Source organism: Aquarana catesbeiana, linkage group LG01 (genome assembly GCF_042186555.1).
Source record: "Aquarana catesbeiana isolate 2022-GZ linkage group LG01, ASM4218655v1, whole genome shotgun sequence".
Taxonomy (NCBI): Eukaryota; Metazoa; Chordata; class Amphibia; order Anura; family Ranidae; genus Aquarana; species Aquarana catesbeiana.
In genome coordinates, this window is record NC_133324.1 from 775,943,076 (window position 1) to 775,970,303 (window position 27,228).

The 27,228-nt window shown below is 43.9% G+C and overlaps 1 protein-coding gene across 2 annotated transcripts in view; it reads left to right on the plus strand.

The window, feature by feature from the left end:
- Positions 1-10,198, plus strand: part of SAP30 (Sin3A associated protein 30) — a 36,821-nt gene extending 26,623 nt beyond the window's left edge. The window contains exons 4-5 of one of the 2 annotated variants that reach the window (XR_012236766.1): positions 6,674-8,857; positions 9,040-10,198. Coding sequence is in view for 1 of the 2 variants with exons in the window: in XM_073606436.1 (XP_073462537.1) it covers positions 6,674-6,796 (123 nt within the window). In the remaining variant the exon portion in view is untranslated. Of the gene's footprint in view, positions 1-6,673 lie in introns of both variants that reach the window. The other variant, XM_073606436.1, reaches the window with a different exon arrangement.
- Positions 10,199-27,228: the final 17,030 nt, after the last annotated feature.

Sequence of the window (27,228 nt, forward strand, 5' to 3'; positions counted from 1 at the left end):
GGAGCCCAAACGAAAATTAATGCCTTATGTTGTAGTATTTTGAGAAAGTATGCTGGAACAGGGATAGGTAAAACTCGAAAAAGGTAAAAAAATTTTGGGCAGTATAGCCATCTTTATTAGGTTAATTTTACCTATCCAAGATAATGGTAGAGAGGACCTTTGTTAGAAGATTAGATATTTGACGCAAAATTGGAGGATAATTGGCAGTGAAAATGTCAGAAAGATTGGATGTGAAAGTTATCCCTAGGTAAAGAAGGCTTGAAGTGGACCATGAGAAAGGGAGGAATGTTTGCGCTTGTTGTAAAATATGAGGAAGTAAAGATATATTTAAGGCTATAGATTCTTGAGAGTTAATAATTAGACCAGATACATGGGCAAAGTGATCAAGTTTACTTATAAGATTAGGAGCAGAAATATAAGGGGATGACATAAAGATTAAGATATCATCAGCAAATAGGCAAAGTTTATGTTGGTGACTAGCTAAATCTAGACCTTTAATAGAGGGGTCAGTACGGATTGATTAAGCAAGGGGTTCAATTAGGGGTTCAAGTAGGGCAAATAAGAGTGGGGAAGGTCGACATCCCTGACGCATACCCCTTCAGATGTCAGATAGGTTTGATTTATATCCAGTATTTTTAACATAAGCTTTGGGATTTTTGTATAATGAGGAGACCCAGCTAAGAAAATGAGGACCAAATCCCCAATGCTGCAGGACAAAATGTAGGTAATGCCACAAAACTGTATCAAATGCTGTTTTGATATCTAAAGATAAGAGACAGATGGGGTATTTGTCATGATTTAGCTGCTTGAATTAGTAAAGTAGTCCTGCGAACATTATCTGCCGCTTGGCACTGTGGGATAAAGCCGACCTGGTCTTTATTTATTAAAGAACCTATTACACTATTTAAGCGGGTTGCTAAGACTTTCGCTAGTAACTTAATGTCAAGGTTGAGTAATTATATGGGTCTATAGATAGAACAAGATGTATCGTCTGAGGTTTGGGGATCATTGAAATTATAGCCGGTAATGTTTTGGGGCGAAAGGATTGATCGTTTAAGGAGATAATTAAATGCGTCTGTTAACATTGGAGCAAGGATATGAGAGAATTTCTTATAGTATAGGGCAGAGAAGCCATCTGGGCCTGGACATTTATTTGGTTTAAGAGAGTTAATTGCTAATTTAATCAAGCTGTAATTTAGTCACAGGGGTAGGATTGGATTGAAAGATTGTGTGGCATGTATTAAATTCTGCTTCTAACTTTTGTTTTAGTTGTCGTTTTTCTCTTTTAAGAAATTAGGCTTGTCATATACAAACCCCACAGAGAACAGGTTTATGAGCTTCCCATAGGGTCAGTGGGGATATATCATTATTGGCCAGGTAATCTTTTATGGCTAATTTTAGATCAGAGGAGTGTGATGGATGAGATAGGATTGAGTCATTAATATGCCATGTGGAATCTTGTGTTTTGGGTATTAGAGAAGTGAAAGTACAGCACAGTGGTCAGTCCATGTAAAGGGATAATAGATGAAGAAAGGAGTTCAGGGGTCATACCTATTGAGATCAAAATGTGATCAATACAGGAAAATGTTTTATGGGGATGAGAATAAAAAGTAAATTGGCGCCTAGCAGGATTGATTTCATGCCAAGAATCTAATAAAGTGTGTTGTTGAAGAATTTGTTCGAACTTACGAGATTGAGAACTAGATGTAATAGGAGTTGGGGATTTATCTAAAAAAGGATAAAGGACTTGATTCGAATCTCCGCAGATTAAAAGTGTGCCCGTTTTATAAGTATCAATTACCTGTAATAAATGGGAGAGGAATGAGGATGGAGTTTTGTTAGGAGCATAGTAGCATACCACTGCGATTAGAGAATCGAATACATATCCTGTGAGTATAAGATAGTGACCTTCTGGGTCTTCGATCTCTGTCAGAAGGGAAAAAGGTGTAGTACGATGAAACGCTATTAGCACACCTCGTTGTTTCGTTTTGGTAGAGGCTGTGAAAACTTGGGGATAAGCTGAACCAAAATATTTAGGGGTCGCCTTATCTGCGAAATGGGTTTCTTGGAGGCATACAACAAGTGCTTTTGAGGAAGCTAAGGAGCGAAAAACTTTAGCTCGCTTTTGTGGGATACTTAGACCTTATACGTTTAACGTAATTTAAGGGGGCCATCTGTAATTCTTAAAGGAAATATTGCAGTATACTGCATACATGGATTGTAACTCTATAGTTACCGGGGGGGGGGGGGGCGCAGGGGGCAAGAACCAAAAGGGGAGTACAGACAGAATGAAGAGGAAGAAAGAGAGAGAGTAAGAGTCATATAGTCAAATAATAGTAAATAAATTGTGCGAATAAGAAAACTAAAAAAGCGGCGTACTGAGTGCGTAAAAAAACGCTAACTCTGAGGCCTAGTATCTATCCGAAGAGGTCCTCCAATAATAGGTCAGAATGGAGGTTTATCCTAGGACGGAAAGATAGGGAGAGCAGTGACAATCTCTCGAGACCCCAACGGCCTAGATCTATATAGAGAAAAAGAGAAATACTTGGACACCCAAGTTCGGTCATTGAGAAAGGGGGTAAATAGATAAAACATAAAATATGTTTATCTGAGGTTGTGGGGGTTAAAAGGGAAAAGTTAAAAACTTACTAGAACAGTATTATTTTAAATAAGTTAAGTCAGATTATACTGAAGGTGGTAAATTACTTAGTGACCAAAGAAAGGCAAGCCTTAAGATTGAATACGCTTCAAGATGAGGAGTGAAAGTTATTCAGTCCATTGTGTCTACAGGATCTATATCAGGAGAATTGAATCGACTTCTCTTAGAGGAATTTTGTCGGCCTCTATCTTTTTCAGATTTGGAGGATTCTTGAGGGGAGCTGGAAGTTGTGCGTCGACGAGGGCTAGTTGAAGATCTTTCGACAAGATGTAGTTCTTGTAGAGTGTTTTGTAGTTCATCTGAGGATCTACAGGAATGTTTGACACTTTGATAGGTAAAGCGGATAGAAAATGGGAATCTCCATTGATAAGGGATCTGGCGTTGCTGTAGATTATGAAGTAAGGGTTTCAGTGTATGTCATTTAGCCACAGTAATTAGGGAAAGGTCAGCAAAAAGCTGATAAGGATGATCTTGAAAGATGGGGGAAGCTCCAAATGATCACCCGGGATTGACGGTAGTAATTCTTGGAAAAGTGTGATCATAGTGGAATGAAGGTCAACAATAGTCTCAGGCATTCCTCGTATACAAAGATTTGATCGACGTGCTCTATTTTCAAAGTCCTGTAAGCGTGTTTGCAGAATAAGGTTTTCTTCCTTAAGAATCTCAAATTCATTATCATGGAACAGTACATTCTTTTCCATGTCATCCACTCTGATTTCTAGGTCAGACATGCGCTGGCCTAACTCACGGATTTCTTTTGTGAGACTTTCAGTTATATAGTCTGAGGTCTGCTTTAAGGTTTTCTGTAACATTTTTTCTATTTGTCTCAAAATATTTGGATGTAGGGAATCTGTTTGTTTTTCTTGTGAGGCGGCACTGTATTCACAGTCAGTCATTATAGGCATCCTGAGGTAACTGCAGTTGCTTAGCAGCATGAGATGTGCCTGTGTGTGAGGAAGGAGGCTGTGCCATTTTACAGGGCCCCCTAGACTGTGTATCCTTGGCACTCTTTAGTTTATTTTTACCTCGGGGCGGCACCAAAGACCGAGAAGCCCCGAGAGATGTGAAGCTTCAACTGGACATGTCTGTCACCGGCGACTCCGTCTCCGCCTTCTCCCTCTGGTCTATATTTTTTTATCATAGGTGTATTTTAAGTCATAGAGACAGAATATCAACCAAAAATCCAGAAAAAAACATGATACAAATGTTATAAATTGAGTTGCAGTTCAGTGAGTAAAATAAGTATTTGATCCTCCAAGCAAAACATGACTTAGTACTTGGTGGGGAAACCCTTGTTGGCAAGCACAGAGGTAAGACGTCTTATAGTTGGTTACCAGGTTTGCACACATCTCAGGAGGGATTTTGGTCCACTGTTCTTTACAAATCTAAACTAAGGTTTCTTGGCTATCGCTTGGCAACTTGGAGTTTTAGCTCCTTCCGTAAATTTTCCATAGGGTTGGAGACTGGCTAGGCCACTCCGTGACCCTAATATGCTTCTTCTTGAGCCACTCCTTTGTTGCCTTGGCGGTATGTTTTGGGTCATTGTCATGCTGGAAGACCCATCCATGACCCATTTTCAGTGTTCTGGCTGAGGGAAGAAGGTTCTCATGCGGCAAAGTCAGCCTGTACCTTTAGCAGAGAAAACAGCCCCAAAGCATAATGTTTCCACCTCTGTGCTTGACTTTAGGGATGGTGTTCTTAGGGTCATAGTCCGCATTTTTCTTCCTCCAAACACAGCGAGTCGAGTTAATGCAAAAGAGCTCAATTTTGGTCTTATCTGACCACAGCACTTTTTCCCAATCCTTCTCTGAATAAGTTATATGTTTATTGCCAAACTTCAGATGGGTCTGTACATGTGCCTTCTTGAGGAGGGGGACCTTGTGGGCGCTGCAGGTTTTCAATCCATGGTGGTGTATTGTGTTACCAATGGTTGTTTCTTGACTGTGGTCCCAGCTGCCTTGAGATCATTCACAAGCTCCTCCTGTGTAGTTGTGGGTTGATCCCTCCCTTTTCAAATGATCATCCTTACCCCATGAGACGAAAACTTGCATGGAGCTCTAGGCCGAGGGCAATCGGTGGTTATTTTGTATTTCTTCCATTTGCGAATAATCACTCCAACAGTTGTCTCCTTCTCGCCAAGTTTCTTGCTGGTGGTCTTGTAGCCCATTCCAGCCTTGTGCAGGTCTACAATCTTGTCCCTAACGTCCTTTGACAGCTCTTTTGATCTTTCCCATGGTGGTGAGGTTTGAGTGGAAGAAAGAGATTCTGTGGACAGGTGTCTCTTATACACATAATGAGTTGTCGTTAAGAGCACCTTCTTAAATTGTCAGGACTGATATGTCTACCACATGAGCACATACTGTAGCCAGTCTGTGGGAGCCAGATTTATTGTTTGTTGGTAGCAGATCAAATACTGTACTTATTTTACTCACTGAACTGCAACTCAATTTATAACCTTTTTATCATGTTTTTTTTTCTGGATTTTTGGTTGATATTCTGTCTCTATCATTTTTAAAATACACCTATGATAACAATTATTGACCCTTCATTTCTTTGTAAGTGGGCAAACTTACAAAATCTGCAGGGGATGAAATAATTATTTTCACCACTGTATATTATATAATTTACATATATTAATCTACCTGGGGCTCAGGAGTTGGCTTGAACATACATACATACATACATACATACATACATACATTTAGAAATCCTAGCTGAACTTTGAAGGACTAGGTATACCTTTTTTACCCATTTTAAATATAAGTTGCAAACTAAAATGTAGCAGCTGTCTTTATGCAGTTTTATTGCAGGTAGACCAGCCTTTCTCCGCCAGGGTTTCTCATGGGGTGGTTGAGGGTTCCTTCAACAGTGCACAATAACAAACTGATCTCCCACCTACACTGACCAACAGTGCAAGGGGGCACTTCTACACTGACTATGAATAAAAGTATATGTAAACCTTCTCCTTGTAAAACAACCCATATAGTTTAAAATGAAAGGTAAATCCATTTGTGCATAGATATAAGAAACTATATATACACCCTCCCAATCCCCCTCCCCCTGATCACATAACCTCTGTTCTCAGCTACATAAGGAACTCAGAGAGCCGGAGGAGGAGGAACAGCATTGCACTGGCTCTCCCAGTGAATGGCTGTGTGGGGGAAAGGGGGGGGGGGGGGCGTGTCAGCACACGACTGATATTCGGAGGAGAGCAGGCTGAAATCCCAGCATAGCTAGAAAAATGACAATGCTATATTCTCATGCCTCATGTGGTCAGTTTTTGATAGGATATCAAGAGGACTGACAGAAACACCAGGGATTTCACACAAAGGGAGCAACACAAAGAGAACAGGATATTTTCTCATACAAATACATGATACAGCAGGCACATATCAGGAATATGAAATGTTGGGTTTACATATTCTTAAATTTTTACAGCCTGTGTTTCTTTTCTGTTATCATTAATTTTATTTCAAGATCATTACTAAAAATAATTTACTAGTAGAGTTCAGGGGATTACAAAAATTGTATATGCAACATTATTTATTCTTTAATTTAAAACTTTCTAGCATATACTCAAAAGTTAATGTACCACTGTACAGCTGTAGGTATACTCGCTTTAAGCAAGAATTCCCTAATGCCTGAATTATTTCAAGAATTCCACTGGGGTAAAAAGTTGAGATTGGCTAGGCTAAGCTAATAGAAAAATGGTAAACTTAGCAAATGTGTCAGGTTTAATTGCTCTGTGTTTTCCTTGTCTTAGTGTCACAATGATAGTAAAACCGACCATAGACTGTTCAAATCATGGGCAGTTCAGCAGGGACCAGTCAAGATTCAAACCATGTATGGGCAGGCATATTGTACCCAAGTTGATTTATCGATCAACTTGGGTACAACCATCCTGTCAGATTTTTTTTATGTGATTATCACTGTGTGTACTCCTGCCAGAGACTCCCCCCCCCCCCCCCTGAGTTTTCCCAGTGTCAAATATATTCTTTTGCTCTTTTTGTTTAGATAATTGGAGGCCATTTCAGAACACTCCCAGTGAATGAAAAGGACACACTAACATATTTTATCTGCTCGGTGAAGAACGAAAAAAACAAAGCAGATCACAAATCTGACGGGGGACTCCACTAGAGAAAATCGGACATTTTATGGACAGTTTTGGGTTTACTCGAGGCCTTGGAATGGAAGGACAGTTGTAAATAAAGTTCAGTGTTATTTTAGTGATTTCTGTGGAAAGGTTATTCGTTGTCTCATCTAAAAATGTATCTCTATTTCCTAAGCCTGTAGTTGAGAAATGTCACTTTTCATGACCTATAATCTATAATAAACATGGTTTATTTGACCTGGTAGGCAGTACTTTAATACAATATTTAAGGTGGAAGGTAAAGTAGAACTATGTGCAAAGCTTTAGATTTTTTCATTTTGGATAGAGTGATTAAGGGTTATAACCACTGTCAGATTTTTTTTTTTGTCATCTGTGTCCCATTGGAGAGATTTACCTTTGACTTCATGTCCAATAGCCAAAACAGGAAGCAAGAAGAAATCCCTGCAAATTAAGGGAATCCCTTGGGGCACCCCAGGTCACCAGAACTAGTGTCCCCATTGGAAAATTTCCTCTCTATTATGTTTCTTGGGATAACTCAAAATTTTAAGATTTTCTTCTACTTTCACTTTGAAATATAATGGTAAACATGACAAATAGAGAGCGTGAATCTTCCTAATGGGGGCACAGACAGGAATAAAAACCTAATGGGTGTTCTAATCCATCTCCGCTCTCAAACTATAAAAAAAAAAAAAAAAGTATTGCCTTTAGTTCTATTTTGACTTCCAAAACGTTCTGTATAATATACATCTGGAACATGTGTTGCTGGACCTTGTGTAGGAATAGTATCTCTGCCATCATGCCATTTCTCTTGCTGTTCCATCTAACACCACCTGTGCTTAGAGGCGGTTGCAGACAGTTTAAAGCTCCCTCTCTTGTACCACCACAATTGTCTAGTAATCATTAGATAGCAGCTATGAGACTAAAAAACTAAGACTACTTCAGAAGTTAGATGTACAATGCCTGTCTAACAAATATACCCTAAACACAATGAAATCCCTTCTTTTTCTGTAGGCCAAAATAACCATTTACTTTTATAGCCTAGATCTGTGAGCTGTCAACCAAAAGAAAAAATAACTACAGGCAATTGGCTAAGAGAAGATTTTATCTGGGCAGACTTCCGGTGAAGTCGGTTTTTACATAGTTTCACAGCTGCTATCTAAAGATTTCTAGAGATTCCTTTCACACCTGAGCGTTCTGAAGCATCATTTGAAGCTTCACCAAAAGCACTTCAACACTAGGATTTCCATTTTATTCAATGGTGCCTGTTCACACCTAAGTGTAGTGTAAAGAAATGAAAAAGCCAGCAACTTCCGCAATTGATGAATTTATTGTAGCAGTTGAAGTACAAAATAATACAAGGTCTTACGTGTTTCGACATGTAGCCTTATTGATAAATAAAAATGCTGAAGCCTGAAACATGTCCAAAAATGCTGGCACAAACGCTCAAAAACCTGACCAAAGTCGCACAACTCAAATGTAAATTGTTCCAGAGAGCTGTGACAGGAAAGAAGGAGCAATAGGAAACTTACAACAGCACCCGTGCACAGGTACTGTTACTAAGGGTCATTTTAAAACCAGTTTTTCCTTTTTATTTTTTTACTTTTTAGCACTTTTATACATTAGGCCCACTATATTCTATAGTTTATACAGTAGTAAAAGGCTGTGCCCAGACCCGCACATTGGAAGAGGGAATACAGATGTATAAAGATGTATCATAATGCTATTTTCAAAAGGACCTTTTTAAATATAATTTTTTCAGTTGGTTTAATATAAATGATTTGATTTTCTATTAAACTTTATTTGACCAAAAATGCTTACTTTCCAAGAACCAGATGACTCTAAGATAAGATTTGACCCTACAGTATGAACGTAGGTAGTAGGGGATGTCTTGCAATGGTTATTGTGGTGCTGACTCTCACCTAATAGTGAGGCCAGCTATTTCTTTGGAAAGGGGCAGCTATGTACAATGGAAAATATATAACTTGTTTAAACCTGATTGACGAATAAGGCATGAGTGGCCGTATGGTAGCTCGCAAATGTTCCATAAGACCTAATACAAGATTCCTTCACAATAGCAGCCTAGGGATGTTGTAGAGCAGTGGTTCTCAACTCCTGTCCTCAGGACCCACTAACAGGCCAGGTTTGCAAGATAACTGAAATACATCACAGGTGATATAATTTGCTGCTCAGTGATTGCAGTATTCTAATCTGCATCTCCCCCAAGGTAATACATAAAACCTGGCCTGTTAGTGGGTCCTGAGGACAGGAGTTGAGAACCACTGTTGTAGAGCTACATTTCCAGCACATGGAATGCAGGGCAGTATTTTATAGATTTGCCAGCACTGTGCTGTTATGAATCCCTTAGCATTAAACACAATGTTTCAATGGGTTCTCTTTATGTATGAATACACAGAGAACGGTTGTAGAAGCTCTCGTTCCTACATCTTGATTGTAGTAATCACATTTAATGTGTGCCCCACAGTAAAACTGATTTTTATGAAAGCTCAAGCAAGAAATAGACTTCTTTGAAGGCCTAACTGAGAGCTATTAGCAACTATTACTGCTATTCTCTGTTTGCTTCTAGGCAGTGTTTGGTGGAGTCATTTTATATATGATGGTGATGAGTACTAATAGAAATGGAAGAAGTTTAGTGGGGATGAGAGATTATGCCATCTAGTGTGGTCTTACTTCAACAAGACAAGGAGCAGTAACCATAGCTACCAACGAGACCTCCTCTTTCATTTAGTCGACAGCACTTAACTGCTGAAATTTTACTGGTTGCTCTGGGCAACAGCACATCATGGTTGCTCGTTGTACTGTAATATTTCTAGCATACTCTTTAAGGCACTTAAATGAGAATAATGACGGTGTGTGTCATGTGCAGTTAGCCTACAGCAGCCAATCAGGCGTTCTTATGCTTATCTGACCACTGTGCTTTGCACATAATTGCTGCTCTTTGCACTGCCTTATTAAACTGCTGCATCTAAACTGGCAAGACATCTTTAAATTAACATGTTTGAATATGATTTCTGTATACATGTACAAATATATAAGTTGGCAAAAATGTACGACAACACACACTCTGCACTATGTGTTTCGAATGCTGACAAAATATACCGTTAAAGGATATTCTTTGTGTATATCCTATTTATTGATGTTATTCCATGACTCTTAAATAAATCAAGCTTGGATAAATTAGCTTTCTTTAAGTTTAAGACTTCATTTGGTGTATAGCATGTATTAATGCTATAGGTTGCACAGCCCCTCATATCATATGATAGCCTTTAGAATTTGCACTTTCCTTTTCTGGGGATTTTTGTCTCTTAAATATTGTTGGCATGTGTTGGTTAATGTTAGTGATTTAAGTCCCTGGATCAACCTGAATGTATAATATTGTGATGGCTTTAATAAAAAATAAATGTATTGATCTTTTGTTGTGTGGTTCTAAATTATTTTTAAAAAGTTATACCTAAAGAAAGGGACCTTTTACACCACTGCATAATGCATGTTGCTGTGCTATTTATCTTGAATGGCACCCTAATGCATCTCCACAAAACACCTATATTGCAATGCACCACAACACACAGTTACACACTGCTGTGCATTGTGGTACACCTGCAACAGAAAAAAATATGAAGGTACATTTCCTTAAGGCATCTTTCTGGACAGCACCTTTAAGAGACTGCTCCTCCCCCTTTTCCTGGAAACACGCCACATCAAACTTTAAAAGCAGTGTCTCTCTACCATACCTTCAGTTTTAGTGTTTCCTCATGGGGAGAAACTGCAAGGAAATCTGTTGTGTGGCTGCTCTTAGGGGCAGTCTGGCATGTGTTTCCAATGGCTAACGTGGTCGATGGCAAGCGGAGCTTTAGAGTAGATCTAGCCTAGCTGTGCTTGGTGTACCTTATTTGCTTGTCCCTCAAGAAGGATTGTGTCAGGAAAGACGTCTACATCGCACAGCTGCCGTTCCCAGACACACACATGTGTGCAGGTGCCAACAAAGAACGAGCAGAACAGCCGCGAGCACATATGCGAATGCGGCCATGTGTTTGCGCGCCTGTTACCAGGACTGGTGCCAAACGGCCTAATTAAACGGAGCTTCAGCGCTGTCTAATTGCTGCTTGGTCTACAGCGTTTATGTGAATCCTGATTCCTGTGTTTGACTTCTGATACTGATCCGGCTTGCTCCTGACTACCTCTGTCTGCTTCCTGCTCCGACCCCTGGCTTAACTATGGACTCTGTCTCTGCCTGCTGCTCCTGTTTACCCTGCAACTGTTGCCAACACTGCCTGTGACCCGACTACTCTTCTGCCTGCCGTTTATGTCTGATCTGCCTGTCTGTTACCGACCCGGCTCGCCTGACCCTGCTTCCAGTTGCTCCAGCCTGCTACAGCTCCTTAAGTCCAGCTTAGCACCTCCAGGTTCCTGCTTCCTGTAGTGCATCCAGTCTGTCATCAGCCAAATCTGCCAGCCTGTCTGCTGCCTCATCTGCCTGCTACCAGCCAAGTCTGGTTTCCTGCCTGCGAGTTCCTGGCTACTACCTGCACAGACTTCTGGACTGATCCTAGGCACTCTTACCCCACCATGCTCCAGTGGCTGCTGTCTCACTATCAGTAGTCCTCGAGCCGGAGCTGTATGTCAGGCTCACCAACCAGGTACGTGACAGATTAGGGTTGCCTGTATGTCACCACCCCAGCTTTCCCTCTGACATGTGGGGGGGAGTTCTGGGGGTCTGCTCTTTTTGGTGCCTAGGGAGGGTCTGTACTGAAGGGGGGGATGTTTCCCTGGGGGTGAGAGTGACATTAGCCTTATTAGCAGCCAATGCTGTGTAGGCAGTTCCGAGTTCGGTCACGGAGGACAGGTGATGTCACTTCTGGGATGTGGAAGAACTTTCTCCAGGTGCATCGACTTCCAGTTTCTGGCTGTGAGCTGCAGAGAGGGCAGATAAGGCGTGAGGTTGGTGCAAGGCATCTGGGATGCAGTGGCGTTGAGGAGCAGAACCTTATTTAACGGGACCACTCATCTCTCTCTTTCCTACCGGTGATTTGCCAGGGTGTCTGAGGTGTAAGAAAGAATGTACAGGGAGGTAAAAGAATTTTCGTCAACAGAAGCAATTTTTTTTTTCCTCAAAAATTTTTATTGAAATTTTCATAAATTATACAAATAGTCTCACATAACACATGACTGAGCTACATGTACACGACTTCCTCTATAAGGGTACATGAAATTTAGGGTTCAGAAAAACAGGAACCAAAATATGTTATCTTCACGTATGTGAAGCAAATAGTCATAAACTGAGACATGAAGTTCTAAGGCATAATCTCGGTAAGGGGAGCTTTCAGCAGTGTCTCGTACCTTTCTAAGTCACGGAGGGATGGGACACTTCACATACAAGTCTTCCATATACCCTCTGTAAATACTATAACACTAGCGAGGAGTGGGAGAGACGTCCGACTACTAGGTCGGCACTTGCATAGCTTTTTGTTAAATAAAATAAGAAATAAAAAAGGAAAAAGAAAAGAGCAGGAAGGAGAAAGGGAAAGGAGAGGGAGCGGGGAGGGAAAAGTAGGGAGGGCTGAGGGGGGGTACCGAGGGGGGAATACCTGGGGAGGGGGTGGGATCACCTCCAGCTACCCCCCCCCCAATACACCCCAATCAGTGTGGGAGATGTTGTGATCCTTTAGGCACCCTTCAAGCATTATCCCGGGTTAAGTCTTGATAGCGTTGTGAACTCCGGTATTCAAGCCAGGGAGCCCACGTCTCCGTAAAGTATGTTATTCTGTCCTGTGCAATGCAAATCAACTCCTCCATCGCTGCTATCTGGTTGACCCGAGTTACCCATTCCCTCATGGATGGGGGTGACTTGGACCTCCAATGTACTGGGAGACACAGCCTAGCTGCACTGATCATATGCATAGCTAATGACCTATAGTTTTTTTTATGTGAGAGTTTAGAGATGTGAAGGAGGTATTGCGCTGGCGAGAATTCCAAAGAAAGTGAGGATATCTCGGTTGCCCACTTCATGCACTTTATGCCAATATGGCTGAATCATTGGGCAAGTCCACCAAATATGAAGGAATGTGCCAAGACCCTGTTCACACCTCCAGCATTGGTCTGAGACTGCCGGAATGAATTTATTAATTAGTCCAGGCGCTCTGTACGACCTTGGTTTGATCTTATAGCCGTTTTCCTGGGTGTGAACTTTCAGAGAGCCCTTGTGGATGTATAAATGTACTCGATCCCAAGAGGTTTCATCAATCGCTATGTCCAGCTCACTTTCCCAGTAAGCATGATCCGATCTCAGGGAGGCATAAGGTTCCCCAAACATTGTGGCATAGAGCCCTTAAATGAAATGACTCTGGGGAGAGGAGCTAGAGCATAGCGATTCCAGGACAGTGGGGGTTTTCGCAAAGCTTTCCCTATTCGTAGGGCTGTCCAGGAAATGTTTCAGTTGAATATATGCCCAGAAGGGGAAGGTTTTTGTGTTAGATAATGCTGCCAGTTCACCTTGTCTAAGAAACCTTCCTCTAGAAAAGAAGTGTTTAGCCTGCATTTCTGCAAAAGGCCATTCTGCTGATAAAAAGGCCCCTTCCATGCCAGGAGGGAAGTCTGGGTTCCCCCTAATAAGGGTGATCGCACAACACTTGGTTTAAAGAGAGTGTACTTTACACGCCCTATCAAAGGCCTGCAGGGTTGCTCCGATGAGAGGGTGTGAATGGACACTAGTCGGTATGTGTTTCTTTGAAACCCAGGGGATGTGGTGAAGTTCAGTACCCGAAATTAGTTTTTCCAGTAAAACCTAATTCTTATATTTTGAATGGAGCCTCCAATCCACTACCCGGGCTAAGTGGGCTGCCCAGTAGTACCTCTGGAGGTCTGGGAGTCCAATTCCACCTCCTGACTTTGGTAACACCATTTTTGCCCACCCCACTCGCGCTACCTTAGTTCCACAAATAAAGGCTCTGCACATGTGCTTGACAGAAGCAATTTTAGGTCAGTAGGGGCAGTAGTCAAAAGAAACCCTGGGGTGGCCAGAAGGGGAAAGGAGGAGCATTTTTTTGTCCTTCTGACCAATCCCAGAAAGCCCTGCAGTAGGGGGAGCGGTTGGAGTCCTTCCACAGTGGGAAGCCATGACCTCCAGTCCATTCATCTTGTGACTTTTTGTCACTCCTCCCAAAGTGTGCGGAGAAGTCCAAGGCCTGTGGTGATTCCAGTTCCCCCAGAAGAGACAGGCAAGGGGTTTTACTCCCATATCTATGTAGTGAAGACGCCCTCAGGGAAGTTCAGGGTGATTTTAAACCTGAAGCCATTAAATGTTTCCATATGATACAAAAAGTTCAGGATGGTCTCCATTTTCTCAAAAAGCACTTCAGGATTTCATTAAAGGCAATAGAGGGCATAACGCATTAACAGTTCCAGGCACTTCCCTTTGGCCTCTCCTCGTCACCCAGAACATTCACCAATGTGATGGTGGAGGTTTTCGCATTTTTACACCTCCAAGGGATTAGTGGCGGTGGCCTACTTGGATGACCTGCTCCTTTTTGTCAGCTTTGAGAGGCAGCTGGCACTAGATATTAATCTAGCCCAGGAATAGTGGGAAAGCCTGGGTTGGCTCTTGAACCTGCAGAAGTCAAATCTAGTCCCAGCCCAAATGGCGAGCATTCTAGGTTATGTGTTTTGACTCTACACAACAGAAGGTAATTTTACCACAGGGAAAGATATTAAAGGTGGACACAGCAGTTGGGTTACTTCAGGGGAATGGTTCCATGTCCATAAGGACACCCATGTCTGCCCTGGGGCTGCTGATAGCCTCCATACCTGCGGTCCAGTGGGCATGTTTGCATTTGCAGACCTTGCGTTTTTTTATCCTCAAGTGGTGTTCGATCATCAGCAGCAGCTACCAGACTTGCTGGTGACGATCCTGGTCCAGGTAAAAAGGGCACTGGAAAGTCAGCAAAAAAACTTCTGCCTTCAGTATCACTTTAAATCACTTCCTTCTCCTGCCTAGGACTTCATGTCCCATGAGGCATTGCTCCTCACACATTCACAAACTCTCAGGCACTTACTGACATGTATGGGTGGTGTACTGAGCTGTACGTGTGCTGCACTGTATTTCCTGATATATAAACAATCAATACATTCTGTATGCAAGCCTACTAATTTACTGACTAACTAATCAATTATGAAAATAGTTGACAGTTATTTTTATAATCTAATATAATTGATTATGTCAATTAGTTGTTTATACCCCACAGGACACAGGTCCCTACCCTTTGGTTTCCCTCCACTATTGCTTGTTAACCAAACCTGAAGCACTGCTGGGAGTGGGAGAGGCTACGCAAGACTCGGTCGAGGTTTGCTATTTGCTCATGTGCAGTCACCTAGAGGTGGAGCATAACCCAATAGTACAATAATTAACTCTCTTTTATGCTATGATGTACTCCAAAAAAGGCATTTTACAGGTAAGTTAGAAATCCTATTTCCCAAAACATCTTTCAGGACAGCACTCGAGAGATCATGGCTCCTCCTCCAACAGGGAACACCTCATCATCCAAAGCTTTAACAGGAGGCCTCCATGCAGCTTTCTTCAGTTTTTTATGTTTCCTCCAGCCAAAGGAACACCTCTGGTGGGAGCCATGATCTCTCAGGGCCTTCCTGGGAGACAAAAGATTCTCACCTGCCTTTTCTTTTTAGGAGAGTGATCCTCCCACTTGCCCCTTGTTGGATGGTCCCATTGGCTCCCTCTCCCCTTTCTGTGCTCTCCCTGGTGAATTTCTAAATGTGTAGCGCAGTGGCCTAGTGGGTTAGCATTTCTGCCTAGCGTAGGGGACTCCACAAAGTGGTGGTGGTGGTAGCTTGCTTGGGCACAGGGAGGTGAGAGGTTCTTTCCTAGTGCACCTGGGTGTTGTTTTACTTGTGCTGTGCAGTAGCATTTCAGCATGGGTCTTTCGTGGGAGAAAAATTAAGCAGATGCCACCTCTAAGTACAAGATGTCACTAGAAGAGGTAGGAGGACTCTTGAAAGTAATCCACATTACCTTGGGGATAAAGGAGGAGAAGGAGCTCTCCCTGCACAACCGCATGTACCCTGGTCTTGGAGACTCCAAAGGCCGTACTTTTCAGGTCCATTCAATAATCACAGACATGATTAAAAAGGAATGGCTGGAAACAGAGAAGAAGCCATTTTTTTCTCGGGCCCACAAGAGAAGATTCCTGTTTGAGGAAAATTCTGACTCTATCTGGAACAAGGTTCCAAAACTGAATTCTGCTTTCTCGCAGGTCTCAAAGTGAACTGACCTAGCTTTCGAAGATATGGGCATGCTAAAGGAGCCCATGGATAAGAGGATGGACCTACTTCTTAAAAGAGCCTGGCAATCGGTTATGAACAATCTGAAGCCGGCAATGGCAACAACATGTGTTGCTAGGAATTTAGAGCACTGGATTACCCAGATGAAGGCCCATGTTACTGCAAATTCCCTAAAACAGAGATTTTGGACTCCTTTACAACCTTATCTGCAGCAGTGTCAAATATTGCCGATGCCTCAGCAGAGTCCATACGCGTGTCGGCTAGGTCCACAGCATTGACAAACTCTCTGCTAGGGGGGCCTTATGACTAAAAAGCTGGCCCAGGGACGCAGCATCAAAAAACAGGCTGTGTAGCATTCCCTTTGCAGAGGATTTGCTGTTTGGTTCAGAACTAGAATCCATTCTTGACCGAACGGCCGTCAAAAAGAAATAGTTTTCAGTCAAGCAGGTGTAAACCCGTAAGCGTTTTTTTCGGCCTCAGAAAAGACAGCAGGAAGGTAAAACGCAGGGAAAAGGGAAGCCATGGTCTTTCTAAAAGCCCAAAGGTAGAGTGGAGTGCTCTTCAATCCTCCTGCGATTTCCAGAAAGTCGCAGTGACTCCTTCCTCCCGGTTGGAGAAAGACTCCAGGAGTTTCTTCCTCAGTGGAAAGGCATTGCACCAAACCAATTTATTCTAAACATGCTCTCCCAGGGATATGTTGACCGAATTCATGGAAGAACCTCCAAAATTATTTTTGGTGACAAACGCCCCAAGAGATGCAGCCAAGGCTCTCGCCATGAAGTCCCTAATCCATGAACTGAGATCTCAGAGTCATTGTTCCAGTTCCTACAAGGGAGTTCTTTCAGGGGTTCTACTCGCACGTATTCCTCATTCAGAAACCGTCAGGAAAGTTCAGCCTCATCCTAAATTTCAAGATGCTAATTCGATCGGTAGAGTACAGAAGATTTCAGATGGACTTCATTTTCTCAGTCAAAAACCTCCTAAACCAAGGGTGCTATATGGCATCAATAGACTTACAGGATGCCTACCTCCACATACCTATTGCCGCCAGGTCAATTGGATTTTAATGTGTATGTGAATTTCAATTGGCATTGAAAGTAGGGAAGAAGGTAGTAGACCTGCAGTTCAGAGCACTCCCATTTGGCCTGTCATCAGTCCCAAGAGTGTTCACGAAGGTAATGGCCGAAGCATTTGCGTCTAGAAGGAATCTCAGTGATTTCTTATCTGGGCGACCTATTGTTTTTCGTTCAAACCAGACAAAAGCTTCAGCAAAACTTGGTCAGAGCTCGTGCCCTCCTAGAGTCCATAGGATAGAGCTTAAACCTCCAGAAATCGAATCTGATTCCCTCGCAGGAGGTGTTATTCTTGGGGTACCGGATCAACTCAGTGGAGCAAAAGATCTTTCTTCCAGAAGAAAAGGAAAAAAAGCTGGTGGAAGTAGTGTCATTGTTGCAGTCCAGTCAGCTCCTGAGCATAAGGAAGATCATCATTGGGAACCCTGACCTCTTCCATACCTGCAATTCAGTGGGTAAGACTTCACTTCAGACCCCTGCAAGGTTTCTTGTTAAAAGTCTTTAGGCCTGTACACACAATCGGACTTTTTGACAACAAACATGCAAATGAGCTGTTTTGGACAACATCCGACCGTGTGTAAGCTCCATCGGACAAACTTTTTCTGTTTCCATCAGACTTTTGTTGGCTGTGCGAACGGACAAACTTTCTGGCAACAAAACTCTGATGGAGCAAAGTCCAATCGTGTGTACACAAAAACATCGGACTTTTGTACAAACTACAGTACGTGGCCGCGAGAATGTTTCCAGCGCAAAGCCATCGTGCTGGTTCTCGGCGACAGGGTACTGTACATTTCGCGCTGACTGCAATAGGAAAAACACATTTTCCTACTGCGGTGAGCGCGAGAGGGAATTCCCCTCTGGGGGCATGCCAGGCCCTTAGGTCTGGTATGGATTTTAAGGGGAACCCCCTACGCTGAAAAAAACGGCGTAGGGGTCCCCCCAAATCCATACCAGACCCCTATCTGAGCATGCAGCCTGGCCGGTCAGGAAAGGGGGTGGGGACGAGTGAGCGCCCCCCCCTCCTGAGCCATACCAGGCCGCATGCCCTCAACATGGGGGGGTGCCTTGGGGGAGGGGGGCGCCCTGCGCCCCCCCACCCCAAAGCACCTTGTCCCCATGTTGATGAGGACAAGGGCCTCTTCCCGACAACCCTGGCCGTTGGTTGTCAGGGTCTGCGGGCGGGGGGCTTATCGGAATCCGGGAGCCCCCTTTAATAAGGGGTCCCCCAGATCCCGGCCCCCCCACCCTATGTGAATGAGTATGGGGTACAGCATACCCCTACCCATTCACCGGGGGGAAAAAGTGTCATTTAAAAAAAACACACTACACAGGTTTTAAAATTAATTTATTAAGCAGCTCCGGGGTCTTCTTCCGACTTCGGGGGTCTCTCCGGCATCTTCTCCCTCTCTCCGGTGTCGTCTCCGCGCTCTCTGGTTTTTCTCCAGTTCCTTCTTCTTTCTGCCGGGCTCCTCTGCTATCTTCTGCTCTTTTGCTAGCAGAGGAGCTCGGGCATCTGGATCGTCTTCTTCCCTCTTCTCTTCCAGTTATGTTGACATGACGCTCTGTCCGGCTGTAATGTTGTCTGTGCGCTCTGCTATGACTTATATAGGCGGTGACTCCACCCCCCCATGATATCACAGTCCCGGGGCATGCTGGGACCGTCAGGTCATAAGGGGGCGTGGTCATGTCATCCTATGACCACGCCCCCTTATGACCTCACAGTCCCAGCATGCCCCGGGACTGTGATGTCATAGGGGCGGAGTCACCGCCTATATAAGTCATAGCAGAGCGCACAGACAGCATTACAGCCGGACAGAGCGTCGTGTCAACATCTCTGGAAGAGAAGAGGGAAGAAGACGAACCAGATGTCCAGGCTCCTCTGCTAGCAAAAGAGCGGCAAAAGAGCAGAAGATAGCAGAGGAGCCCGGCAGAAAGAAGAAGGCACCGGAGAAGAACCAGAGAGCGCAGAGAGATTCTGATAAGCCCCTCGCCCGCAGACCCCGACAACCAACGGCCAGGGTTGTCGGGAAGAGGCCCTTGTCCTCATCAACATGGGGACAAGGTGCTTTGGGGTGGGGGGCCCACAGGGCCCCCCTCCCCCAAGGGACCCACCCCCCATGTTGAGGGCATGCGGCCTGGTACGGCTCAGGAGGGGGGGGCGCTCGCTCGTCCCCACCCCCTTTCCTGACCGGCTGCGCTGCATGCTCGGATAGGGGTCTGGTATGGATTTGGGGGGGACCCCCACGCCGTTTTTTTGGCGTAGGGAGTTCCCCTTAAAATCCATACCAGACCTAAGGGCCTGGTATGCCCATGGAGGCGAACCCATGCCGGTTTTTTATTTAAAATTTGGCGTGGAGTTCCCGCTCAAGATTCATAGCAAACACAGTGCCTGGCATTGGCGGGGATCTAAGTTGGATCCCCGCACCAGTGTGAACCCGGCTCACAAGGTGTCAATCTCGCCAATAAAAGTGGCGAGATTGACACAATATCAGACGACAATACAGAAGTTGACCAAAGGGTGGTGGTAAAGAGCTGAAAAACCACGTGATTTGGTGAAAGTTGGCTGGAAAAGTCCTGTCGTCTGTATGCAAGACAAACTTCTAGCCAACGCCCTTTGTACAAAAATCCAAGGGAAAGTTTGTACAAAGTCCTATCATGTGTATGGGGCTTTTGATCACCAGCAAGATTCGCTAGGGTCCTCTCCTCGGTGAAAAGGAGTCTTTGTTGGTGGAAGAACCAGACAAGGTTTTCAACAGGTCTGTTATGGTCCTTCTCAGTCCAAGTAAAGGTTAACAGATGCCAGCTCCTGGGGTTGGGGGGCTCACATGAGCGTTCTATGGGCTCATGGCCCATAAGAGAAGCAATAAGATCCTCGAATTGGAGGGAAATAAAAGCAATAGAAATGGCTTTTCTGAAGTCTGCCAGAGAAGTGCGGGGACTTCATATACAGGTCCTGTCGGACAACGCCACGGCGGCACCAGAAGCAGAGCTCTTCAGTGCCTAGAAGGAAGTGTTCTAAGATGGGCAGAGCTCCATATTGTATCCTTGTCTGCAGTCTATCTAAAAGGGACTCTAAACAGGGTAGCAGACTTCCTCAGCAGAAACCAGGTGTACGAAGCAGAGTGGAGATTGAACCCGGAAATCTTCCATATGATCATGAAGAAATGGGGGCAGCCAAAAGTGGATCTCTTTGTGACTCAGGAAAATGCACAGGTGTCTCTCTTCTCCCTGAACAGAACCATCCCTGGGGTTAGATGCTCTGGTGCACAGCTGGAAATTTCACCTCTGTTACGCCTTCCCCCTTTTCAGCTTATCCCTCGGGTCATAAGGAAAATCCAGAAGGAGGATACGACAGTAATCCTCATCACTCCCTTTTGGCCCAAGAGAGCTTGGTTTTTATCCCTTCTCCAGATGCAACTCGAACCGTATTGGCACCTTCCGTTGAGACAAGACCTGCTGATACAAGGTCCCTTACTTCACCAGGAAGTAGCAAAGCTAATGCTCACAGCTTGGCTTCTGAAGAGCAGCTCTTAAGGAAGAAGGGATTTTCGGAAAGGTTGGTTGCTACCCTCCTATCTAGATGAAAGAGTGTTACCAGAGCAATTTATTCCAAAGTCTGGAACTTCTGGTGCACTGCATCCAGCAGATCTTTAAAAGATATTTCTTCTATTCTGGAATTCCTGCAAGAAGGACCGGATAAGGGCTTAGCAGTCAGTACCCTCAAAGTTCAGGTTTCCACGCTGGGGGTATTTTTGGAAATGTCTATCTCATCAGAACCCCTAGTGATCAGATTCTTCAAGGCCCTCACCCAGTCCCGACTGGTAGTGATCAGAAGCTGTCCAAAGTAGGACTTATCGGTTTTTCTACAAGCCCTGACCAGGGAACAATTTGAACCCTTTTAATTTAGCCTCCCTGATACTGATTACATTGAAAACAGTTTTTTTTTTAGTTGCTATAACGACAGCTCGCAGAATTGGTGAGCTTCAAGCCTTGTCAGTCAGGGGGCCGTTTTTTTCTATTTTTTTTCAGACAGAATAGTTCATAAGACCTAATTTTTTTAACGAAGGTCGCTTCAGTCCAAAATCGAGCTCAGGAGATGATACTTCCTACGTTTTTCTCGAATCCATCGGAAAAGAAGGAAATAGAATTCCATACCTTGGATGTGAGAGCAGTCTTAAGTTACCTGGAAGCCACTAAGGACTTTAGGCATTCAGACGCATTATTTGTTTCATAAGTTGGTAGTATGAAAGGAAAATAAGCTATCAGAGGAACCATTGCCAGATGGTTGAGTGGCTATCACAGAGGCCTATTCACTTTCAGGCCAGGAGAGTCCAGTTGATGTTCAAGCTCATTCTACGAGAGCTTTGGCAGTGAGTTGAGCAGAAAAAGCTGGGGCAACTTGCCGCTTTGTCCAATACTAAATCTTTCCCCTTCTGGGCCTACATACAACTAAAACAATACTTGGACAATGCAGCGAACAGAGGATGCTTCACAAAGCCCCCCACTATCTTCGAGTCGCTCTGTTCTAGCTCGTCTCCCCAGAGCCATGTAATCTCAGTGCTCTACGCTTCCATGTTCAAGGAACCATATGCTTTGTTGCACTCAGAGCATGTGTTCTGGGAAACTAAGCTGGGCATGACGATTGAGGATACCAGCTGGCAGTGGCGTCGCTAGGGGGTGGCTTTTGGGGCTATAGCCCCGAATCTGGAGCCCATAGCCCCGAGTCTCTGAAGGGGTCTCCAAGGGGTGGGGGGGCTCTCTGGGGACCCTGATGTTAAGGGGAAGGCTCTCTGGGGACCCCGATTTTAAGGGGAAGGCTCTCTGGGGACCCCGATTTTAAGGGGAAGGCTCTCTGGGGACCCCGATTTTAAGGGGAAGGCTCTCTGGGGACCCCGATTTTAAGGGGAAGGCTCTCTGGGGACCCCGATTTTAAGGGGAAGGCTCTCTGGGGACCCCGATTTTAAGGGGAAGGCTCTGTGGGGACCCTGATTTTAAGGGGAAGGCTCTGTGGGGACCCTGATTTTAAGGGGAAGGCTCTCTGGGAACCCTGATGTAAGTGGGGGGCTCTGTGGGGACCCTGATGCAAGGGGGGTTCTCTGGGGACCCTGCTGTAAGGGGGGTTCTCTGGGGACCTTAATGAAAGTGGGGGGCTCTCTGGGGATACAAACACACACACACGTATATTGCTGTATATACATGTGTATGACTTTCTTTACTACGCTGCTATGGGCTCTAGCCCCAGATCTTTTGTAGACCTAGCAACGCCCCTGCCAGCTGGGATCGTGTCCACCTGTACATTCATAAAGGCTCCTTGAATGTTCACACACAGGAAAATGGCTATAAAATTAAAATGAGATGGTATAAGACTCCGGATCTACTTCACAAATTTATGCCGACAGTGTCAGATTGCTGATGGAGATGTGAGCAAGAGCTGGGCACTTTTCTCCATATATGGTGGAAATGCTCGAGGATCCGGCCCTACTGGCGAAAGGTGCACGATAATACGACTGTGATTTCCTCTCTTCCGTTGGAGTTCTCACCGGCACAGTACCTCCTTCACCTTTCCAAAATATCACCCAAAAGACATAACAAGTCATTGGCCATGCATATGATTAATGCTGCCAGACTTTGCCTGCCGGTTCATTGGCGGTCAAAATCTCCCCCTTCAAGAAAGAATGGGCATCACGCATTAACCATATAGCAACGATGGAGGAGCTGATACACATCACTCAAGACAGAGTTTCCAGCTTTACAGCTACCTGGGCTAACTGGTTTGATTTTCAAACTTCTCAGCAATACCAGGAACTGATACAGGACAACACTTAAGTCACAACCCTTTACTCTTGATACACCTTTTACTATATTCCGAAAGCGTTCTGGATTGGAGGTCTCGGGTGGTGCGTTCGGTGGCGAGTGGAGAGGGTAGCCGGTGGTTTTCCACCCCCTCTCCTAACAGGCCCTCATATTCATCCCCTCTTCTTTTTTTTTTGTCTTTCTCTTTCTTTCTCTCTTCTTTGTCCTTTCTTTTCTCTCCCCTTCCTAATCACGTCAACAGATGGGGGGTATGGGGAGGGGGGCGGACTTGGAGGTCTGCCCACTTCTCCGTTATCCATATAGCATATGGAATAATCTGATCCTAAATTTAGGTAATCGGGTAGAATCAGTCTCCTGGGTTACTCTGACGAGGCTACAGATAAGAGAGATAACAATCCCAGTAATGGATATGTAGTCACGTCCTCTAGCAGAATATATGACTGTATATGTCAGGCACTTAAAAGGAATTTCATATAGGATATATGATCAAGGGTTCTGTTATTATTAGTGTACTGGTGTATATTATTTTTTGTTTAAACCCTGTCTTGCTTCGTAGATATCTCTAAAAGATGTCCTATGTATTATTTGTTAAAAAATTGTTCAATAAAAATTTTTGTGGGAAATAAAAAGCTGGGGCCACCCCCGAACAGATCTGTAAAGCAGCTACATGGACGAGTTTGAAGACCTTTGCCCTTCATTATAGGTTAGACCCAAACAGATCTGTAAAGCAGCTACATGGATGAGTCTGGCGACCTTTGCCCTTCATTATAGGTTAGACCTCCTGACGGCTGGGGACAAGGCTTTCGGAAGGAAAGTCTTACAGGCTGTTGTCTCACCCTAAAAAGGGTAAGTCTCGATTATCCTCTTGGGTGCTGTCCTGAAAGAAGTTTTGGGAAAATTCAAGTTAGACTTACCGGTAACTTGTTTTCCAATAGTCTTTCAGGACAACAATAACCCACCCTTTTTCTGTTACTGCTGTATACTATGATATAACTGCCATTTATATGTTTCAGCCTGGGCTGGAGGTTCTTTACAAACAACTGAAGGAAGCTGCGTGGAGGCCTCCTGTTAAAGCTTTGGATGATGAGGTGTTTCCTGTTGGAGGAGGAGCCATGCTGTCCTGAAAGACTATTGGAAAACAAGTTACTGGTAAGTCTAACTTGAATTTTCTCAGTAAAAACTATACTCAAATTAATGTGGTGCACACAAACAGAGTATAGTACCCAATTTTTGGTAAAATATAAAAGATGAGGCTGTGCCAAGTAAATAGATACCCACAAATGTCAAGTCTCAACATTTACCATGTGTGTGTGTGTGTGTGTGTATGTGTTGGGGTATTTAAAACATTTTTTTTGGTAAACAAATGTTTTTTACATTTTATTTATTGTTATCACAAGGGAGAAAGGAGGCAGTAATAATACCCTTTATGATAACAATGTGCAGATAATAGGTTCTCTTTAACCACTTCAGCCCCAGAAGGATTTACCCCCTTCCTGACCGGGCCATTTTTTGTGATAAGGCACCGCGTAGTTTTAACTGACAAGTGTGCGGTCATGCGGCGTTGTACCCAAATAAAATTGACATTCTTTTTTTTCCCCACAAATAGAGCTTTTTCATTCTTTTGGTGGTATTTGATCATCTCTCTCTCTTTATTTTTTGCGTTATAAACAAAAAAAGACTATTTTTTACTTTTTGCTATAATAAATATCAAAAAAAAATTTTTTTTAAACAAATTTCTTCATCAGTTTAGGCCAATATGTATTCTTCTACATATTTTTGGTAAAAAAAAATCCGCAATAAGCGTATATTGATTGGTTTGCGCGAAAGTTATAGCGTCTACAAAATAGGGAATAGATTTATGCCATTTTTATTGTGTGTGTGTTTTTTTTTTTTTTTTTTACTAGTAATGGCGGCGATCAGCGATTTTTTTTTTTTTTATTGGGACTGCGACATTGCAGCGGACAAATCAGACACTTTTGACACTTTTTTGGACCATTGATGTTTATACAGCAATCAGTGCTATAAAAATGCACTGATTACTGTGTAAATGTCACTGGCAGGGAAGGGGTTAACACTAGGGGGTGATCAAGGGGTTAAATGTGTTTCCTAGGTGTGTTTGTAACTGTAAGGGAATAGGACTGACTAGAGGAGGAGCCAGATCGTTGTTCTTACCTAGTAAGATGACCGGTCTCTCCTCCCCTGTCAGAACGGGGATTTGTGTGTTTACACACACAAATCCCCGTTCTGGCTCTTGTGCCCGCGATCGCGCGTGGCCGGCGGCGATCATGCCCACCAGCCATGCGCAGCGGGTGCCAAACGCAGCGGGTCCCCCGCTGTGCATCAGGCGCATGTGCGCGCCTGCTGCGGTTCTTAAAGGAGCTGCCGTACGGGTACGGCGGTTCGCCCAGTGGTGCTATTCTGCCGACGTATATCGGCGTAAGCCAGTCAGCAAGCGGTTAAGGATACATCACCCCTAATGTCACCTCTGCACTCTGCCAGAGGTTGACAGTTCTGAACCCAGAAGTGCTCAGAACTAGGCACTTCCTGGTCCATACTTCCCAGAGGAGGACAGTGAACAATCTGCTAAGGATTGGTAAATGGATGTTTGCTAATCTTTCACTGGTCTCCATCCTCATATCCACCATGATGATTATGGGCACCCAGATAGGCACAGAACTTATGAGTAAAGCTGACCGAATCATTTCTACTACATAGTCAGCAACCAGGAGTGAAAATGTACAGTATATAAACTCCCAGCTGCTATAGCAGCCAGGAGCATGTTTACATATCAGCGTTGTAAATGGAGTAATAGTTACACTGACAGCAGCGAAGGGGCTAAGGTGTCAAGACTATGAATGTAAAACTACAGTGCCTTGTAAAAGTATTCATATATATTTTTTATAATCTATCCCTGTTTTAAACTTCTCCACAACGTTATCACTGACCTTCTGCGTTCATTGGCCTTCATGATGCTGTTTGTTCACTAAGGTTCTCTAACAAACCTTTGAGGGCTTCACAGAACAGCTGTATGTACTGAGATTAAATTACACACAGATGGATTCTATTTACTAATTGGGTATCTTCTGAAGGCAATTGGCTTCACTAGATTTTAGTTTGGGGTATCTGAGTAAAGGGGGCTGAATACAAATGCACGCCACAGATATTTCAGATATTTATTTGTAAAAAATTTTGAAAACCATTTATTATTTTCCTTCCACTTCGCAATTATGTGCCACTTTGTGTTGGTCTATCACATTAAATCCCAATAAAATACATTTAAGTTTTTGGTTATAACATGAAAAATGTGGAACATTTCAAGGGGTATGAATACTTTTTCAAGGCACTGTATTGATATATTCCTAACTTGCAGTAAAAGGGCTTTAAAACACATTCCCATTGCTCACTTGCCATTCTGTTTAACTAACTGCCTGGAGTGAATAAAGGAAGGAGAGGAGAGGCTTCAAGCTTAAACAGAACTTAAAGTGGTTGTAAAGGCAGAAGGTTTTTTATCTTCATTAATGAAGATAAAAAGCCTTCTGTGTGTAGCAGCCCTCCTCTGCCCCACTAATACTTACCTGAGCCCCATCTCTGTCCACGAGTGTCTCAGCCACACAACACTCTCCCCCCTGATTGGCTAATGGACTTTGATTGACAGCAGCGGGAGCCAGTGGTGCTGCTGCTGCGTCTCAGCCAATTAGGAGAGAGAGAGAGAGGGGCGGGGCCAGGCCACGGCTCCATGTCTGAATAGACACACGGAGCTGTGACTCGGCTTTGGTGCCCCCATAGCAAGCTGCTTACTGCGGGGGCATTCAATAGGAGGGAGGAGCCAGGAGCACCGAAGAGGAACCCGAGAAGAGGAGAATCCAGGCTGCTCTGTACAAGTCTACTGCACAGAGCAGGTAAGTATGACATGTTTGTTATTTTTTATAGAAAAAACAAGACTTTACAATCACTTTAAGGATTCTCTTCCCCAAGTGCTACCACTGGGAGTGATCGATAAGTAAGCACCAGAGCTGTCACTCCATCATCCCTCACCCCCACCCTCTCTTTAGAAAATATATTCCCCTGCCCAGTGATTCCAGTATTTTTCTGCAGTGATCTTAAGGCATCTTCCTTGCCTCTTTAGGGGAGAGCAAAGTAGAGCAACCAACTCTAATGCCCCGTACACACAGTCAGATTTTCCGACGGAAAATGTGTGATAGAACCTTGTTGTCGGAAATTCCGACCGTGTGTAGGCTCCATCACATATTTTCCATCGGATTTTC